General features: G+C 52.3%; 8 protein-coding genes across 8 annotated transcripts; 5 read left to right on the forward strand and 3 right to left on the reverse strand.

Annotated features, from left to right (window-relative positions):
• Positions 1 to 190: 190 nt before the first annotated feature.
• AA0111_g3869 (hypothetical protein) lies at positions 191 to 1,754 on the reverse strand (the record flags this gene model as incomplete). The annotated part of the gene is made up of 2 exons (XM_028649803.1): positions 191 to 344; positions 460 to 1,754. The coding sequence occupies 2 exons, from the start codon at positions 1,752 to 1,754 to the stop codon at positions 191 to 193; spliced, it is 1,449 nt and encodes a 482-aa protein (XP_028508386.1).
• A 614-nt stretch (positions 1,755 to 2,368) lies between these two features.
• Positions 2,369 to 3,558, forward strand: AA0111_g3870 (hypothetical protein; the record flags this gene model as incomplete). Its single annotated transcript, XM_028649805.1, has 4 exons — positions 2,369 to 2,563; positions 2,613 to 2,777; positions 2,829 to 2,904; positions 3,089 to 3,558. 4 exons carry the CDS (start codon positions 2,369 to 2,371, stop codon positions 3,556 to 3,558), a joined length of 906 nt encoding a protein of 301 aa, XP_028508663.1.
• Positions 3,559 to 4,465: 907 nt separating this feature from the next.
• On the reverse strand, positions 4,466 to 5,736 carry AA0111_g3871 (hypothetical protein; the record flags this gene model as incomplete). The annotated part of the gene is made up of 3 exons (XM_028649806.1): positions 4,466 to 4,521; positions 4,570 to 5,213; positions 5,273 to 5,736. The coding sequence occupies 3 exons, from the start codon at positions 5,734 to 5,736 to the stop codon at positions 4,466 to 4,468; spliced, it is 1,164 nt and encodes a 387-aa protein (XP_028508664.1).
• A 580-nt stretch (positions 5,737 to 6,316) lies between these two features.
• Positions 6,317 to 6,860, reverse strand: AA0111_g3872 (hypothetical protein; the record flags this gene model as incomplete). The annotated part of the gene is made up of 2 exons (XM_028649807.1): positions 6,317 to 6,736; positions 6,783 to 6,860. The coding sequence occupies 2 exons, from the start codon at positions 6,858 to 6,860 to the stop codon at positions 6,317 to 6,319; spliced, it is 498 nt and encodes a 165-aa protein (XP_028508661.1).
• Positions 6,861 to 9,756: 2,896 nt separating this feature from the next.
• On the forward strand, positions 9,757 to 11,689 carry AA0111_g3873 (hypothetical protein; the record flags this gene model as incomplete). The annotated part of the gene is made up of 4 exons (XM_028649808.1): positions 9,757 to 9,907; positions 9,969 to 10,064; positions 10,151 to 10,890; positions 10,940 to 11,689. 4 exons carry the CDS (start codon positions 9,757 to 9,759, stop codon positions 11,687 to 11,689), a joined length of 1,737 nt encoding a protein of 578 aa, XP_028508662.1.
• Positions 11,690 to 12,313: 624 nt separating this feature from the next.
• On the forward strand, positions 12,314 to 13,395 carry AA0111_g3874 (ATP-dependent (S)-NAD(P)H-hydrate dehydratase; the record flags this gene model as incomplete). Its single annotated transcript, XM_028649809.1, has 3 exons — positions 12,314 to 12,392; positions 12,445 to 12,542; positions 12,595 to 13,395. 3 exons carry the CDS (start codon positions 12,314 to 12,316, stop codon positions 13,393 to 13,395), a joined length of 978 nt encoding a protein of 325 aa, XP_028508659.1.
• A 906-nt stretch (positions 13,396 to 14,301) lies between these two features.
• Positions 14,302 to 15,768, forward strand: AA0111_g3875 (hypothetical protein; the record flags this gene model as incomplete). The annotated part of the gene is made up of 1 exon (XM_028649810.1): positions 14,302 to 15,768. One exon carries the CDS (start codon positions 14,302 to 14,304, stop codon positions 15,766 to 15,768), a length of 1,467 nt encoding a protein of 488 aa, XP_028508660.1.
• Positions 15,769 to 16,761: 993 nt separating this feature from the next.
• On the forward strand, positions 16,762 to 18,701 carry AA0111_g3876 (hypothetical protein; the record flags this gene model as incomplete). Its single annotated transcript, XM_028649811.1, has 2 exons — positions 16,762 to 16,995; positions 17,043 to 18,701. The coding sequence occupies 2 exons, from the start codon at positions 16,762 to 16,764 to the stop codon at positions 18,699 to 18,701; spliced, it is 1,893 nt and encodes a 630-aa protein (XP_028508528.1).
• Between the last annotated feature and the right edge of the window lie 734 nt (positions 18,702 to 19,435).

Consider the following 19,435-nt stretch of genomic DNA (forward strand, 5'->3'; position numbering starts at 1 on the left):
CACTCATCGTGTTGGCAGTTCCTTGCGCAGACAAAAGGGCGCGGCTCGAAGGAGACATGTAAGACTGAGAGATTCATTCGCTTCGTAGTAGCATCTGCATAGGAGTCGGTATTCAACGCCAGATAGAGGGCTTTCTTAGGGAGACCTGAAGTTCACCACCACAATCTAAATACCAATCTTCCAACTCATCTCACGATCCTGCAGCTGCAAGCATAGCGTCTGCTATAGCCTTGACATCCTCACCAGCCTTCTTCTTCTGGCGGAGAAGCACCATGATAGGAACAGACTCGGGTGGTGCACGCATAGCTGCAAGTAGCTTGACCTTGTCGCGCTTGCGAGTTTTTCTGGAGAATATTAGTACACAGGTAGCTGTGAAATTGGGATCCAGTATAGTGTATGGGGAGAGGCTGAGGGAGTTGATTTAGTTCAGGGATGGTGAGAAGTACTAAGTGTACTCACGCAGTCGTCGTTGCCACAGAAGGAGCTGGTGCTTCTGTTTCTGCTACAGATGGTGTGGGTTCAGGTGCAAGAGCTTCTGGAGATGCAGTTGGCACGTCCTCTGCCTCTGCAGCTGTGTATGCAGGCGCGGCTTCTGGCTCGGGTGCAGGTTCGGTAGGTGCTCCTGGCTCTGCTGCTCCGGAATCAGGGGCAACTCCAGGCGCAGTAGCCGGTGCTGGCTCGGGTTCTTCTGCCACGGTTTCAGGCTCAGTTACTGCCCCAGCGCCTTCTTCTGCTTCGGCTACCCTCGTGACAGGCACAGATGTAGATTTAGCCTCGGCCTCAGCTTCAGGAGCAGCGGCAGGCTCAGGCACTTGCTCACTTGCTGGCGCAGGTTCTGTAGGTTCGGTTTCGACAGGTGCTATAGCTGGCACTTGCAACGTTGGCTCTGCTGTAGGCTCAGGCTCTGCTGGTGGAACCGCTTCGGGTACTGCTGGTGAAGGTTCGATTGGGGATTCTGTTTCAGGTACTTCAGCTGGAGGTTCTTCAGGAACAGCTTCAGGTTCAGTATGTAGCTCAGGCTCAGGGTCGACAGAACGTTGCAACGGAGCAGGTGTAGCTTCAGGTTCTGAGGTTCGAGGTTCCGTTGGCAGTTCTTCAGCTGATGGCTCTACTGGCGATTCTTCTGGAACACTTTCAGACTCTGGCTCTGGTTCCCTTTCAGGATCCATGGAACGTTGAACCGGAGCAGGTGCAGCTTCAGACTCTCCGGCTGGCGGCTCTGCGACTGGTTCTTGGGGAGCAGGTTCGGGCGCCAGCTCGGCAGCAGGCTCAGGTGGGTTCTTGGATATGGGCTCGTCTGTTGGCTCAGGCAGAGCTTCGACTGCGGGCTTTTGTACCTCCTTGGGTACTGGTTTTGGCTCTGCTACCAGTTCTTCGGAATTAGGTGCTGGCTGATCCCCAACAGGACGCTCCTCGATCCCAGGATGAGCTTCGGCTGCCAGTTCCGGTCCCGGTTCTGGTACCGATTCTTCAGGAATAGGCTCAGGCTTACCTTCAACTGGAGGCTCTTCTTTTGGCTCAGGAGGCGCTTCGGCTACAGGCTCTGGTGTCTTCTCAGGTGCTGCCTCGGGCTCCGCTTGCGATTCTGGTTCTGGTTCTGGTTCAACAACAGGCTTAGGAGTGGATGGGGCAGCCTCTTCGGGTGCTGGGTCAGCAGGCGGCTCTGCTAGAGGTTCTGGAGCGGGCTCTGGCTCGGTAGGCGCTTCGGGTTCTTCCACAGGAGGCACATCAGAAACGGCAGCTGGATCCGCCATGACGAATGGGGATAGAATCAATGATAGACAGAAAGATATGGAGGAGAAGTTCGAGTGACAATCGGAGTGATATGATGGGTCGTGGGAGAAATGATATGCTGGCCCAGGTAAGTGGATGATTGTGGCCACATCCTGATCGGTCGGAATCTCATGACTTTGGGATATAAAGAGAAGTCGTGACCAAAACAATTTAGCTGAGAGCCGAAGGAGGACACGTGCGAACGCAGCAAGTGCATGTTGAGCATGTTAGCTCTGTGCGATTCGAGCAGCCAGACCTCGTATAGACTGTTCGAAGGCAGGTGAAACAGGACATTGTCCCGATGGCACATTTCATGTTAGCGTTATGCTTTCGTATTCCGTCACTTTGATGCTGTAGACCGGGTTTCGCTGTTTCCCAGCCCAAGACATCGAAAGGAAAGCGTGAGGTTTGGAGCGGCGGGTGGCAGGAGCTTAGCGCGTTGTACCTGCATGAACAACTGACGTAGCCCCGGAGATGGATGCCAAGCCCGCAGATGGGTCCGCCCGAGCTCCAGCTTTCACTGTCGCGAAATCGTCCTTCTCCAAACGCGTCACTCCGTTTGCCTCCCAATTGCACTCTATCTCTAATTCTCAAAATGGCGTCTAGCGTCGATCAGAAGCGTCTCAAGGCAACAAAGTTTCCACCCGAGTTCGACAAGAAGGTCGACATTGAGAAAGTCAACATCGACCTTATGAAGAAGTGGATTGCTAACAGGATCACCACTATTCTCGGCGACGAAGACGACATCGTAGTCGAGACCTGTTACAATTTGATCGAACAGAACCAATTTGTCAGTAGACCTAGAATCGGCATAGCGCAACGTTTGCTAACCTATGCAGCCCAAGATCAAGGAAATCCAAATCCAACTGACGGGCTTCCTTAACAAGGATACAGCACCTTTCTGCAAAGAGCTATGGGACCTCATGCTGAGTGCGCAAGACAGTCCTATGGGTGTGCCCCGAGAACTGTTGGAGGCGAAGAAGGCCGAACTGCAGCAGGAGCAGGTAAGCCAAACTACGGACCAACACCATTACTGTTGCTAAGGATCTCTATAGCTTTCAAAGGCCGCAGCTGATGCTCGACGGGCCGAAGAACAAGCGCAGAATGCTATGATCGACTCTTTCCGACAAAGTGAGCGTCCTGAGCGTTCAGATAGACCCGAACGCGGCCGTGGTGGAGGAAGATACCGTGGCAGCGATCGCAGAGGGCGCGGCAGAGACTTTGACAGAGGAATTCCACGACGCGAGCACGACTCAAGGTCACCACCGTACGTCTTTCGCGTCTATGCGGAGAGAAGACTACTGACATGTAACAGGAGACGGAGACCTTCCCCACCTACTCGCGAGCGTGATGTTTACATACCTGGAGGGGGACGTGGTCGTGGACGTGGAGGACGTCGCGATAGATCCCGCGACCGCCGTCGCTCACCTTCGGGCAGTCGTTCTGCATCTCCACCACCTCGTCGTACACGTCGCTCACTATCGTCAGAACCCTCTCGATCTCCACCGCCCAGGCGTCGAACGCGGCGTTCTCCGTCAACTGGCCGCTCAAGATCTCCACCTCGCCGTGTTCGCCGTCGCTCTCCTTCGCGCAGCAAGTCTCCACCTGCAAGACGAAGGAGGGATAGGTCTCCGAGCGAGAGCAGGAGGCGACCCAAGCATACTTCGCGCTCCAGTTCCCCGCCATTCAGAACCAAATCGAGCTCACCAGCGCCCAGGCTGCGATCACGATCACGAACCCCTCCGCGCCGCCGGCGTCGTTCCCTCTCGAGCTCCATGTCTGTAAGCCCTGTGCGAGAGCGTCGGCGCAGACGTTCTACTTCATCCGGAGCTGATTCCAATGACTCTCGCACCGACATCAAGAAGCGCAAACGGTCCATAAGCTCAAGCAGGTCACGATCTCGCAGCAAAACTGGTAGGGCTAGACGTCGTGTCACTCGCTCACCCACAGGTTCACCGGTTCGCAAAGAAGGGGAAACCCCGAAGTCATAGGATGCCTATAAACCCGCTCTCTGCAGCGCGTGCTTAAAGGAGCCAGACACTTCTTATATGAATGCGAAGCGGTGTTCGCGGTGCTACCGAGTGAAGAAATTATACGATCGTGACCAGTCCAGAAGGCGTACGTCCAAAAGGGGATGGAGAAAGCGGTCATGAATGCTCCGGTCGCGATTGTCCTTGACATGCTCAAATAACATTGTTGACATTTTTACCCATGCGCCACAGAGAATAGAATATCAGGATAGCATGGGCCGGTGAAGAGTATGCGTTTGCTTCAACTGCGCCCTCAAACAGCCTCATGGCCACTGTACACTAAACAACTTTACATATCGCAAACCCGAGGACTTCATGACAATACTATTAAAACATCTCACTCGTTTCTTCTCTCGTCTTGCCGTGCATCAACACGCGGGTTGCGTACCTTGTACGTCCTCAATCTAGTATATACTCTGCAATGCGTGGCGTCTCTCAGTTGCCGGCGTGGCGCTATGGTGCGTGTGTGGAAGGCATACGGCGGTTGCGCATAACGGCGTGTATCCTACGATCTGGCAAACTTTCCGCGGCATTGCTATGTGGCTCCTGGAGTCGAGGCAAACGTAGCGCATGATACCCTGATGCTTTCACTATCAACCGGCGCGTGGTTTGGTCTGTCGTTCGTTGCAGGGTTTCGGTCGTTAGAATCTCGTTACGCCATTTCATCCTTTGCGCCGTTTACACTGTGCGGCTACGACACTGATGTCGTCAAGCTTTCCTAGAATAAGGTCAGCGGTGTCTCACTCTCACGGCCAAGTAGACGGACCTCCTTCGATGGATAAGCCCTCATCAATCGCCTTCTCCATATATGGACTCTCAGCGAACGGATCCTGAGCTATCTCTCTTGCGGCATTCATCAACTGCTGTGCTGCAAATTGCATACCGGCAGCATACGTCTGGTCCTCTGTATCTTTATCTTTGTCGCCGGTCCACTTCTCCATGCTTTCGCAGATATTTTCAACAATTTCATGTTCCCATAAATTGTCTACTACACCATCCGTCAGCGCCAGTACGACGTCTTCTTCCCGGATCTCCACACAATCCATAACCGCATTGTTGTCTGGTGTATCTGGACTATTCGTACCCAGTTGCCGTGGACAGTCAAACCAGTGCCATTGCTCCTGCGTTTTGTAGATGACTTCCTTGCTACTTGGTCGTATGACGAGGATTTGGGAATCGCCTAATTGCGTCACGTAGAGCAAGGGGTGGTCCGGTTGTTCGTTATCCGCTCCGAGAAGCGCTCCGCAGGCAGTAGTTGTGCCGTGCCATTCGTTGGGCGAGGAGGTCGCTTGCTTGGTGAGTTCGTATGCGGTCTGGAGGTACGTGACGGGATTTGGAGGCGAGGTGGAGGAATAGGACGCGCCCTCGATTTCAAGAGACCAGAAATGGGCGATTAGACGGGACCATAAACTGTGTAGTGTATGATCAGCACTCGCACCTCCTAGATAACCAAACGACACAGGACTTACGCGGCATGTCCCTTTTCTCTCGTCGCCCATGCACCCACACCGTCGTTTGCTGCAATGAAGCTCTCACTGACTAGCACCGCATCGTCCCCGTTTGTAACCCCTCTTATCATCTCCCCATTTACAGTCGGTCGGCGATCCCTACTCTTGTTATGTGTACTTAGGGGTTCAGAGAAACTCGTTGAAGGCAACGACAAGAATGGCGGAGGAAACGGCCGTGAAGGCCTCTTTGCGAAAAGCGCATATCCAGCCTCAAAGTAGAAAGGCAACTTGGACTTGGGCGGCTTCGCATTGTCAGGAACGGGCGTCGTCGTGCCAGCGCCCGTTTGCGCTTTGGACGCTTTTTTGGAATAGCATCTCGAACGTCGTGGTGGGAGAGCAGGTACTGCGGGTAGTCTTGTTGGCGTTCGAAGTGCTGGTCTCCAGGCTTGTGATAGTTGGTGCTGGAGGAGGGGTCTACTGCGCATGCGGAAGCAAGGCGCGAGCATGCCAGCGACGAACGATGCAAGAGAAAGAAAATTGCGGTTGAGGACTTTTGTGTCCAAAAATATTCAAGTTCAAAAAACCATGAGGAGCCGTCGCTCTACCTTCCGGTGTGTGGGGAACCCGAGACTATGGTTTGCGCATGGCGACCATGGATCGGAAATGAGAGGAGGACATGACTCAGCAGATGCATTACCCTCTATCATGACGTCTGTGGGGATTCAACGCGTTCTTCATGAGAGAAGTTGTTCAACACGTTTGTATATGAAAGCATATTTGGAGTGAGTAAGATTGGACAACTTGGTGTTACGAAGCATGGCATTGTACACAGTACTATGCATTAGTGGAACGTAGGCAAGCTAGTCAAGTTCGCTATTTAATGTTAGTTTACCATTCTATGCTTCCAAGTAACATGGTGACTATTTTGAAGAGACCTATTGTTTCTTAAGCCGTGTGTTGAATCCAGCCTCCATAGTCCCGGCCATAGGGTATACCAGATAAACGCCTGCCAATGCACCTATGGGTACCCTCCCACGTTTTCCTGTGATCCCTCCCCGAGCATTTCTATGCTCTTCTCTTTGCGAAATTCTCCAAATCAGCCCGTGTGGCTACGCCCAATACAAACTTCCTACTGGCGTCCGTTACCACCGCGAACTCCTGCTTCCCACTTCCATCTACCCCACCAGCGAAGAACTGCTCGAGTTCCTCTAGCGGGGTCTCGGTTGTGATGACCTTGTACCTCCTGCCGCGTCGCTGAAACTTGTGCATTGCTGCCTCAACGGGGTCGCTGTCCTTGACTTTGCCTTCTTTGAGGAGCTGCTGTAGGTGTGGAATGCTGATGTAGCCGAGTAGTGCGCGGTTCGTTTGAGAGATTACTGTGAGGTGTGTGTAGTCGCGCTCAAGGCCGGACATGAGCGCCCATGATATAGGGTCCGAGGGTTGAATGGACAAGGCAGGCGGGGGGTCGAGGTCCTCTACAGTCGCCTACAAATAATTAGACAAGATGCAGTTCATGCTCAAGAATACATACACCACGGTATTTGTCCGCCCACACTGCTGAGTAGTCGCCAGTAGGTGCGACATTTGCGGTGGGTGCCTCAGTCGCCATAGTTTTGGTGTGAATGGCGGGGATGCTTGTTGCGCAACTTTCTGATCTGTGACGAAAGCTAGGGATGCAGATCTCCGGGTCCACGATTGCCTTGCGCTAAGTATGCGCGAACCGGGCTTTAGCGGGTAAGGCTTTTGCAGTATCCTGTACGTTACTGTTTCAGAACGTATGACAGAAGTTCTAGGCGGGTTGAGTGCACCTGTGCAAGTCTGCCGAAGCACGTATCCTAAGTGCATGCATTCACGCTATGTCTAGAACCTCGATTGTTGCTTTTCTTTCCATTTATCACAGTTGTGGCAATTTCATTTCCACGGCCAAAACGAAAATACATACAGCGTTCCTTAGGTCATGCTCAAAGGTTGGTTTTGCAGCGCTTAACAGTACACGTGATGGCTGGACCACTAGCGACAACCACAGGCCGCTCGTGGGAGCCGCCCGCTTCGAACACCATCAACACCCTCGCATCGCCCGCAGAAGTACATCTCGCATGTTCCACGCGCAAACTTTGGATAGCCATTTTGCATTCCTAATAATCATGCACCTCGCCACGACGACACGATGGCACTATTGATGCTCCACTGCCCCTCGATCGACCACATGCACCGGCCGAACGAACGACTATCGCATGCGTTGTACGAGCAACCGAATCGGACAGATACAATGACGAATACACGCACAGTGTATCTGAGGCTTTGAAATCGGTTTTGAGCAGGGCCTCGTTTTGGCCCCCGTCCCTTGGCTCTTCGAAAGCAGCTTTGGATGAGCTCTTCCCAGTTATTCTACGTGCAAAGGCCGCAGCATCAATCATGGCTACCTCACACCACGTCGGAACAGCCCTGCGCATGAAGAATCTTTGCGAGCTCTACATATCTGCAGAACACTAGCACTGGCCACTCGACAGTGTGGGAGCGAGTCGCAATAAGACTTCGCCATGTGCAGTATTCCCACAAAACTGGACAACCCGATTATCGGTCAAGTTCGAACCTGCGAGCAGAAGTGACAAGCGAGCGTGCCTCTGCAGCGAACTGTTGGCAAGAGATGGAAGATGCAGGTTAGGCTTATCGATAGTCAACGCGGATACGGAAACCCCCTGTTTCGGACCGTGATAATCCGGGGCAGTCTTCAGTTTGGAGGCCCCATGTTCAGTCCTGCTTAAGGATATGACTGATCCTGTATTCTCCGTTAAGTACACCTAATGCTCAACGGACAAGCATACCTTGTCGTCCAGTATCCTCAAGACATCCTAGGCACTACGGAGCCACGGCCAAAACTGAACCCTATAACGTAGCTCTGGATATCGCTGCCAAGGCTGAAATCGTGTTCTTCACGTATGTCCGTTGTTGCGCTTGTATTTCCATGTGCGGGGTGGTGGTATATGTGCACTCCTCTGCATGTCGTATCTTTGAGGTCTTCTCTCAGTATCCATTTCTCACTACATCTTATGCAGGCAGGCCTTTGTTCTCAAGACGTCTTTGCTTACGTAGGCAAAACATACCAACAACTGAAGCAAAGAGACGGAACGTGAGCGATCTTCATAAAGCCGAGGACTTGTTCAAGCTGGCCCAAAGCAATGGTATCACAAGCTTTTAGGTGGCTGGATAAACGTTCTGGATTGTCGGGATCATCCCAAAAGGGCCAGCTAGCCTTCACACATCAGAAAATTGATACAATCCACAATGTTGTATCCCCGATAGTAGAATTCGGCCAGCTTGACCTTTTCAACGGTAGGCTCCTTGTTATGCACCCTGGAGACATCATTACGAATAAGGTTGAGGCAGATACATCAAACCCTCAGACTGGCTCGACTGCAAATGGGCTGCTTATGCCATTCGGACGAGGTAACATCCACATCTGCAACGAGGTTTGGTTGCGCAGGGGAGGGGCCGTTGTGATAGGGGGACAATAGGGCTGCAAATGCAGCGCGCTTTGTCTTCAGGATAGAATCCGGATATCTGGCAGAGCAGGTTGGATTACAGTGAGTGTTTCTTTGTTATCTTCAACACCAGTCGTATTTAAGCTGACGCATTCTAGTAGTAGCCGAAATGCAAAAATACCCTGACAAGTCTACCTGAGCAAGTCCGAAACCCCGCAGCTCAGCGTTCTGACTTGGTGCCACCCAACATAGCCACTTACATCTTGTCATCCTCACAGAACGAGTGTCATCAGCTAACAGCAAGTATATAGACCTGACAAAGCAAGAAAGAGCTAGGAAGTGTGATCTCGGCGGGGGGCGCTACTACCAACAGTTTGCGCTCTTACTTCCAGAGCTCCGTCTAGCTCATCATTGGCGGCCTGGCAGTCACAACCGATCGACTGCTCAACCACTCACCTCAGCTCAAGAAGATAACAAGGACACTAGCAAAAGATCTGCGCCGACAAGGGAAGGCCATTACTTTCGCATCATCTCCAAGCGTCGTGCACAAGTATCAGAACGGTGGGTTTGCTTGGCCGGAGGCGCGGCTGCTCTCAGGGCTGTACTCCTGCACGGACCCAAGTCATCGCATCGCGCGAATTCCTTCCACCACCCAGCAAACACGTCGCACTCGCTGCAACATTATCAAATCCTCAGTGGTGCCTGGACGAGCGACAGAGAAATACCTCAAACTTCTCCGAACACGATAGCCCGCGTGGTGCGTGCAGGTCGAAGAACGTCACGTGTTACGCCTGGCGTTGCTGGAAAGTTCAAGAGTTGCGTCTCCGATCTCTTCTTCGCCCTCCCCACACCACCACAATACGACCCAACCACCTCACCCACCGCGCACCATCGATCAACCTGGTCAACCATCAATCACGCGGTATAGCCATCGCCCCCAACACATCGAAGAGGTAATTCGCGAATCTGCGCCTCCCTTACGCGTCGACACGACATCATACAAGCGTGAGCTCGACTCGCACAATGGCCGAGGAAGCCAACCCACCCGTGTCTGCGGATACCACGAACACTGTCGACGAGCCGACGCGTTCTACAGACGCTGTAGCGGAGCCTGCTGTTGCTGAGGCAAAGCCGGCTGAGGACGGTGTCGTAGCCACCTCAGGCGTCGCCGAAGGTAACAACTTACTTGTGCGCAAACAAACGAAGAGGCATTAGCTAACGCGATCGCAAATTAGTTCCCGAAGATGACAGCGCGCAAAAGGACGACGCTGAGAAGCAGGACACCACTGCTGACGCGCAAGCAGAGCCATCTGCAGCTAGCGATGACGCAGGTAAGTGCAGCCACGCTTCTCTTCGAATCCCAGACCTCATGAACATTGCCAATACATCACGTTTGCATTCTGACACGCTATTTTAGATGCTGCCCCTGCCTCCGACGCGCCAGTAACGAATGGCACCCCAGCACCGAAGAAGGCTGCAAATGGAAAGCGCAAGTCGGGCGCAGGTGTCCCCGAGCATAAGAAGAAGACACCGGCCAAAAAGGGAAAGAAGGAAATCAAGCTGCGCCTAGACGTGTCGCCTGGTGACATGTTCATGGTCGCCATGCGCGGTTACCAGCCATGGCCAGTCATCGTTTGCGATGAGGAGATGCTCCCGGAATCGCTCCTCGTCAAGCGTCCTGTTAGTGCTAGGCGCATTGACGGCACATACCGCGAAGACTTCCTTGAAGGCGGTAAAAACGCCAAAGACAGAAGATACCCAATTATGTTCTTGGGCACCAACGAATTTGCATGGCAAGTTAACACTGATTTGTTGACATTCGACATCGAAGAGGTGAAGAAGGACGTAGATTCCGGCAACCAAGGGAAGAAGAACAAGCAACTCTGGGAAGCGTACCAAGTTGCCGCTAAAGGTTATGATCTGGCACACTTCAAGGAGATGTTGAGTGCCCATGAATCCGCCATGCAAGAAGATCAGGAGCAGAAGGATCAAAAGAAGCAGGCAAAGGCCGAAAAGGCTGCCAAGCGCAAGAGCACAGCCCCGGACTCTGAAGACGTTGAGATGGGAGACGCTGACGAGACTGCTCCTTCCGCTAAGAAAGCCAAGGCCACCAAGAAGCGTAAGAAGGGTGATGAGAGTGATGGTGAGAACGAGAAAGTATGAATCACGATCCTCGATTGTTTCACATCCGTTAATTCTTTAACAGGCTGCAAAGACTCCCAAGACCAAGCTCAAGCTGACCACGAAGACGCCAAAGGATGCATCAGCAGCGAAACCAAAGAAGGAACCCAAGTCCAAGAAGAAGTCTAGCGAGGAAGCTGTGGATCCAACCCCAGAGGAGCCACCTATGACCGAGGAGGAGCGGCTACTGAAGCGCGAGAAACAAGTTCTATACCTCCGCCATCGCTTGCAAAAGGGTTTCCTCTCGCGCGACCAAGCACCCAAGGACGAAGATATGGCGAGCATGTCTGAATACTTAACGCAGCTAGAAGCCCATGAGGATCTGGAGGCTGAAGTAATCAAGAAGACCAAGGTTCATAAGGTCCTGAGGGCGATCATGAAGCTCGAAACTATCCCCATGGAGGGAGAGTTAAACTTCAAGAAGCGCTCGGCAGATCTACTCAACAAGTGGAGTGGCGCTCTGGCTTCCGAGTCTGAGCCAACTGCTACCAATGGCGTCAAGGGCGAAGAGCGGGAGAAGTCAGAGTCTGCCAAGGAGGAGGCGCCCTCTGTCGAGAAGGCCACAGAGGGACTGAAGATCGACGACACTACCACCGAAGCTGCTGCCACGAAGACTGCCGAAGAGGACGGCGACGTACACATGTCAGAAGCCGACAAGGACGTCATTAAGGACGCACCCGCAGCGCAAGCGGAGGCCGAGAAAAGTGGAGATGGTGCTGAGAAGGCTGCTGAGCCTGAGGCAGCAGCTGCAACTACGGAGACTGCTTCCGCCTAGATGCAATGTGTCTGAGCAATGAGCAGAGAGTTACCTTCATTATCTGGTTTTGTAGCAGCCGTTCGTCCTATAATGGCTTGATTGCGATACTGAAGCGTAACGGGTTTCGCTGGATTGTCTGGGCAGGCCTGAGCGAAGTGCGTCGACCGGCGCGCACCAGCTTCCATGTTTTGAGCGATTTTGCCGTGTGTGTATATATAATGCTGGAATAGCATGATTAGTGGGGTCTGACAAGGAGACACGGGCTTACATTTGGAAAATGCGCCTTCTTTCATGGGTTCTCCAAGATGGGTGTAGGTGTGGCGGAGTAAAAGACTGTTTTAGCAATTGAAAACAATTGAAATACCTTACCATCACCTCGCTGTCGTACTTTGCGTTGACTTTATTACATGCTTTCTCCTATCTCTGTTCTCCACGCGTCACATCATCGCATCCTGTGGCGCGCAGCGCGTGGAGCAGCCCCATCATGGCCCCGCTATCATTATGACGTACTCTGCGCGTTGAGCTCCATAACAAAACCAAAGACCCGGAAAGCTCATCACAGCATTCAACAACACTTACGAATTATAAACACTTGACAAAACCACGCTCAATATAGCAACCAGTCCCTCAAACAGTATCAAGATGGCCAGCGCAACTAGGAAAGACCTCCTCAAGAAGGTCTACAACATGGTACCGCCCATGCTTGAAAGCTTCCACAAGGGTACGGACATGTGACAATAGTCAACGAAAAAGAGTCTAACTTGCTTGTACAGGTCAATTGGGTCGCGTAGCTGTTATCGGCGGTAGTGAAGACTACACTGGTGCGCCCTACTTCTCTGCTATGGCATCCGCAAAGCTAGGTTGTGACATGGTAAGAATACACATATATCTTTACAACAAACAACTTGCTCAACGTCCTACAGTCTCACGTAATCTGCGAACCTGGTGCCGGTGCGGTGATCAAGACTTACTCTCCCAACCTCATGGTGCATCCATACATGCGTCAATCGAAGAACCTCGCCAAGACCGAAAGCGCAGAGAGCATCACCTCAGAAGTCGTTAGCATGCTATCACGCCTACATGTTATTGTCATTGGTCCCGGCCTTGGTCGTGATGAGCTCATGCAAAACACCTGCGCACAGGTTATCCAAGAGGCAAGGAAACAGGGCATTCCGTTCGTGCTGGACGCAGACGGTCTATACCTTGCGCAGACAAGACCGGAGCTTGTGGATGGCTGCACCGAGTGTATACTCACACCCAACGTTGTTGAGTTCGGAAGGCTAGCCAAGGCTAAGGGTGTAGATGTCAATGAAGGCGATCCTTCAGAGCTCTGCGCCAAATTGTCAAAGGCTTTTGGCGGCGTCACCATTATTCAAAAGGGCTCCAAGGACTACATATCCAATGGCTCGCACACACTCGTATCCGAGGGCGAGGGTGGTTTAAAGCGCTCTGGTGGCCAAGGTGATACTCTTACCGGCAGTTTGGCGACCTTGTTGGCATACAGGAAAGCATACCACGACAAGATCTGGGATATCGGAACCGAGATGTCGAGGAGTGAGACACTTGCTCTTGCAGCATATGGTGGATCATGCATTACCAGGGAGTGCTCGAAGCTTGCATTCAAGGAGAAGGGCAGGTCGCTGCAAGCCAGCGACTTGACTGAACATGTGCACACTGCTTTCTTGAACGTCATCGGTGAGAGGGAAGAGACTCCTAATTTGTAAGTTGGTTATGGCAACTTTGGGGTTGGAAAAAGTTAAATTTTGATGGCAAGCATATCTGGTGCCAAAGATTGGCAGTAATACATAAATGAGCGGAACAAGCTGTATAGATACATGTTTTCAATACTCGATTTTCGTATCGTTGAACGAATAATTCGTTCAATAAAGCGTATACGTGTCCAAAACTGCCATGGTGTGTTTCCTTGGTACACAATCCGGACATCTCGAGATTCTGATTTGGATGAGGACAAATTTCTTAGGAAATATTTTACGAATCAGAAGAGGGCCCGGAGAGGGTCATCCTGATCGAAACTACATGTGAACCTCTAAGCAAGATCTGAGATAGACGCATTGAGAAGGCGCAGTACTCAAAGAGCTGCAAAACGTCACTCCCGAGCAACGCACCATGATCTTTGACCATGTCCACGATACATGCAGCACACTGCTTCCACGGGAGCATCCGAATAGAATAAGCGCGTATTCACGCAGGACATCTGGAAATAGATAATGGACAAACTAGAGATGCTTTGAGTATTGAGCCTTAGTTTGGTTGGGCTGGTGAGGCTCAGCGACTGCGCATATGCAAGGGGTGATACAAGACGGTCGTACGCCGCGAACCTACACCCAATGTAAGCAATCCTCATCAAATCCGGGATTAATGGCTTGACGTCGGCAGACAGAGTAGTTCCTGTCTAGGTAACTATTCGTGCTTCGCCTCTGTCGGATATCTCCAAGGCTTCCTTTGTCTACTAAAATATCGGAATGCATTTGCATGTTCGTCTGTGCAACAACAGCACCAGTGTAGCCATGGGTAAACAAAGAGAGACTTTAAGCAGCTCTGCAATTACCATACTTCATATGTGCATTCGAGTACTCACCACTACACTTCTCCATTATATTTGTTAGACCATGGAACACGCTGCAGAGGATTACTATGACATGCCCGTCGAAATGCTGCCGTCTGCAAACTTTGCAGGCCGGCCTACGAGCGAGATCAGTACGAGCATGCTTGATGGTCTTTGGACTATGATGTTTTCCTCTGCCTCGAATTCCGAAGACGAAGCGGAGTATGACAACGATGCCACACTGGAACTACGAACACCACCGAGATCACCACCATCGCACAGACAACCAGAGTCACCAGAAACACCAACGATTAGAATGGTGTCACCGCCGCTCAAAGACAACCTTAGACTGTGGAGGAGAAGCTTCAGCAATAATGTCAATGTCGCAGATCAACCTCAATTGCGGAAGAAGTCACAGACAGCACCTCCGGGCGTCTTCGAAGCATTGATTGCGCCAGCACTAGAACCGCGACGAGCAATCAGTGCAAAGCTGACCTATACGAAAACGATCAGGAGGGGGAAACCGAGGCCGTGTGATAGGTTCGCGAACTGTTTGGATATCAGAGAAGCCTCTAACAACGAGCGACTGGGACCGCGCAAGGCACTACCCAAACCACCATGCCAGGGTGATGAGGCCACCATCTTGTCTGAGATGAGGCATGATCCCGGATCTCTCTCCAACAAAGCACGAGTACAGGAAACCTTGAGACAGAAGCAGCTTAGAACGTTAAACACAGCTCTGGCGGACTTTGAATCAAAGAAATTACCTACCTCACCAAGCTCGATGCTGTCAACACCACGAGAATGTTACGCGATACCAAACCAGCTTGCGACAAGTGAAACTTTAGGTAGTCCACACTCATCTCGCTCGTGGGGTCGGAAATCAGTCAAGTCGGTCAAAACCGTTATTCATAAAAAAACCCACTCGCCCTCGTCCGCACGGGCAAACGTAGAAGGCCGCCGTACGCTAAAGCGCAAGCACAACAATGGAGACGTTGACGCGGCTGAAAGGCGGAGAGTTTATCTACCCGGGGCGATTATGCTGGCGGCGCATCCAGCTAAGCTCCGTAGAGACTCTGTCGCAACGCTTGATCCATTTACGTTTGACCTCAAGCTAGACTCACTAGGAAGGCGAATATCGGATACCGTCGGGCTGGATGGCATAGTCATGTTTTTCGAGGAATTCGGTGTGGTTGGGAAGGTTACTGAGGTCACCTTTGACCAGTACTGGTTACGAGAAAGTCTAATCATGAGCGACGACATGGATGAAGGGATGCAGGACATGGCCACGCGCAAGGCAAGCGTTTGTAGCGTGGAGGAGACAGGGCCAATGTGCCATGGTGTCGCACAGAGTCCTCCCCAGGAAGAGGGCCTGAAGTCCAAGTTCTCGTCCGCGTCATCTACGGTTTCGATGCATCCACCAGAGAAACGTAAGCGCAGCAGGCTGAGAGGACTGCTGTCACCAGGCCTTCCTGGCGCAGCCTTCCTCAAGTCCCCTGCGACTTGGGGACAACATATGGAAAGTTGGTGACCAAGTTAGCAACAGCATAGATTGAATCAATCAAACCTTACGGGAAATGAGCCGCGTAACGCGATTCAGGCTGGGGTACCTAGGTACCTGGGGGTGATGGTCTGCCAAGGTGTGAATCGCGATGAGGACACCAACCCTAACGGGTAGTTCGCGACACATGGGCTGGCGGTTGCCAGTATGGGAGACGATCATTGAGCCTGGACTCTTCAATTGCTGACATGTCTAACGGAGTCGAGAAAACTGACGGCGATCCGCCGTTTCCGCGATTCGCGTGCACTTGAGCGATGACGACTGATGGCTGGCGATTCAGCCGTGCGGCGGACGGATTGGGATTAACAGGGTGATTGGCGCGACGCCAGAGAAAAGATGTGTGGGCGACGCCGCTGCCACTGACAGCACAGTTTGCCAAATGCGAAAGCACGCATGAAACCTGGTGGTCCTTCACCGAGTGTGGGTTCACGATAGGGTCGCACTGGGTAGACCCCAGGATCGAGCAGCCAGGGTCGGCTCATTGGTTTCCGTGCGTCAGAAGTGAGGCAGCGAATGAAAATTGCGGCCGGCCCCTTTGGCCCAATAACACATCAGACCATGGCCAGCGATCGCCAACGAGGATGGCCCTTCTGAGCCCAGCTTGGCCCTCTGTCCACCGCTCAGCGCGGGCCGCAGTCGTCAGACGCTCTCCGACACGAGCCAGCGCATCGCTCGTCCCCCATGCTCTGAGGTGGTGCTAAAAGCACATGCTCCCCTTCTCAACCCGCACTCTCACTTATTCATCGCCTCGCTATTCTCAGAGACCCCAATCTGCCTCTTTCTTGACAATCACCGCCCATCACCACCGTAAGATCTTCCTGCACAGACGATCCCTTGCTTTGGCCGTTGTTGCTGATCACCGTCCCTCGTGCAGCCTGCTTCTTACACCGCTACCAACCGCTACCAACCGCTACCACTATTTTTTTCTCTCCTGCCGCACCATCCCACTACCCCTCAGACGTCATGGCCTCGACTCTTTCGAATAGCAGTAGCAGCAGTAGTAGTAGTAGTAGTAATACCTACGTCGACTTCCTCGAACAGGCCAAGCGCAACTTCTGCCTGAGCAACGCACATCTCTCGCACGAGGAGCTGAACCGCGCCTGGTTCCAGGCCGCCTGCCAAACCTCACAACCTTCCGTGGCCCACGAGGTACCACGCTCAATGGCCTTCAGCGCGTCAGACATGACTCAGCTCCCAGTATGGACTACCTTTGGTCTGCTCGTCCCTGATCTAACACCCACCAGACTACCGGCTTCGAGTCCATGGACCGTACCCGCTCGGCCCCCGTCATGAACCGCTCAGACTCGGCCATGGCCAGCGGTCTCCAGCGCTCAAACACTTCATACTCTGACTGGCAGTCCATGCCCCAAGAGCAAAATACCGACTACACGCTCTACTCTGACTCTTCAATGCGAAGACAGCCGACTCTCCAGTCGGTGCCAGAGACTGCTTACAACAGCATCGCTGAGTACAGCGTTGGCGACTACGTCAACAGCTGCATCCAGCCAGACAACTCATCCCTCCCCACCCCCCAGCATTCACAACAGTTGCAACTGACACCAAACCTGCAGTGGAGTTCGTCTTCGGATGTCTCTTCACCCAGCACGCCGTCAACAGCTCTGATGACTCCTGTTACTCAATCTAGTAACATGAGTCGTCAAGGTAGTTACAACCCTTTGTTTTTTGATAACATTTCCATGTCGCGCAACCAGTCAAATTCTTCATGTATGCCCATCCTCCCAGAGGATGGGTCTTTTCCTTTTTCCTTTAACGTCGCATCAAAGCCCATCAGCGAGTCCGCTGATGGTTCTCATTTTCTCAACTTCACTGGCTCCTCCAGTGAAGCTTTCCTTTCTTCATCTATTCCTGCAAGTGCTACACTTGCCTCTTCCGACAACGATCAGTCGTGCCTGGCGGAGGATATGCGGAGGTCGACTTCAGCTTCATCAAGCGAGGGTTATTCGAGCGAGATCTCTGCATCTTCATTGAATAGCTCTCGTCAATCGCAACGCGAACGCGAGATCGTTGCGCAAGCTGCGTCTCGCAAGATTGCTCCGAAGGCAATCGACAACAATGATAAGACCGAGTCTGCGTCATCCAATGCTCAGATGACAAGGATAAGGTCTGAGGATGGTTCCTCTAAGACTGTCGGTGTTCTGTCAAAGACACCGTACGTGCGCCCTCAACATCCAAAGATCAAGTGTAATTTCTGCAACGAGCGACCCGATGGGTTCCGTGGCACTCATGAGCTTGACCGTCACATTGCTCGTGCCCATGCCTCACGCAGGAAGGGCTACATCTGCGTCGACTCTTCAGCCGACAAGAAGTTCCTTGCCAATTGTAAGCACTGCCGTAACAAGAAGGTGTACGGCGCGTACTACAACGCTGCCGCTCACCTTCGACGTGCGCACTTCCATCCCCGCAAGAGGGGCAGGAAGGGCAAGAACGACGAGAAGCGTGGTGGCATTGGTGGCGGAGACCACCCTCCTATGGAGTATCTCAAGCAAAACTGGATCAAAGAGGTGGAAGTCGACAACAAGCCCACCCCGCAATCGCCAGAGAGCCAATCCGACAATGATGCGGCCGAGCAGATCGACAACTCCTTCGACGCTCCCTCTTATGAGATTGACAACACTGCTGTCCCCGCCGCGGCTGCCGCCTACCCCGCGTCACAGCAACCTCTGCCTATGCAGGTCCCCATGCCCATGCCCATGCCCATGCCAGTACAGATGATCAACCAAGTCCCTGTAGACTCAAACCAGTTTAACATGGACTATGGTATGAGTATGCATGCGAGTGAGCCTATGGTCTTCGACAACACCGCCTTCTTCGACCCCAATCTCCCTGTCTCGACCGACATGAGTAACTTCCAGTTCGACGCGTACATGGGTCCTCCCATGTAGGCACTTCTTCTTCTGCCTCCTTCTCATCTTCTTTCTCCTTGGCTCGTTGAGCCGCTGATGTATATAACGTTGGGCCTGGGCTTTGCTTTTTGTCTTTGGAGTTTGATGCCTGAGACCACCAGTTCGTCTTCCTATGGAGCGGCTGTGGTAGGTCCGCATCGTGGCGTTTTCGTACTTTTTTCTCACGCTCGCGTCGTATATGATCGAATTCGCTTGCAGCGTTGCTTTATTTAGCTGATAGAGAAAGAGGGAGCACTCCGCGAAGCCGTGCTGCTAGGGAGATAGACGTTTGCATCATGCATCAATGTCGTTATCATACCATTAATGCCTGTGTGTGGCTTTTGCTACCGGGCTTCAAAGAAAGTAAAATATAGAATAACTAAAACCTACACGCACGATTGACTGTGATGTTTGACAAGACCCTTGACGCCTCTGCCATCGACAATGCAACATGTGACAAAGATATGCGAGGATGGGAGCAGATCTTTGCACACTCACCAACCGCGTGATACTTGTCCACATCGGGTCACATCACCATCGTTGTGCGTTGCTGCGCTAGTCAGCACTTTACGCATCCCCTTTCTTTCCTTTAACTATTATTGTTATATGCATATGCACAGCATAGCACAATAGATACCACGTCTTACTAGACGTTCCGTACCAAGACATGTCATTTCTGATATCCACTCCACCCAGACATCGCCCCGCAGGCGCAATATGCCCATTACGAGACA

This window comes from Alternaria arborescens, assembly GCF_004154835.1.
Source record: "Alternaria arborescens strain FERA 675 chromosome Unknown contig_7, whole genome shotgun sequence".
NCBI classification, from domain to species: Eukaryota; Fungi; Ascomycota; class Dothideomycetes; order Pleosporales; family Pleosporaceae; genus Alternaria; species Alternaria arborescens.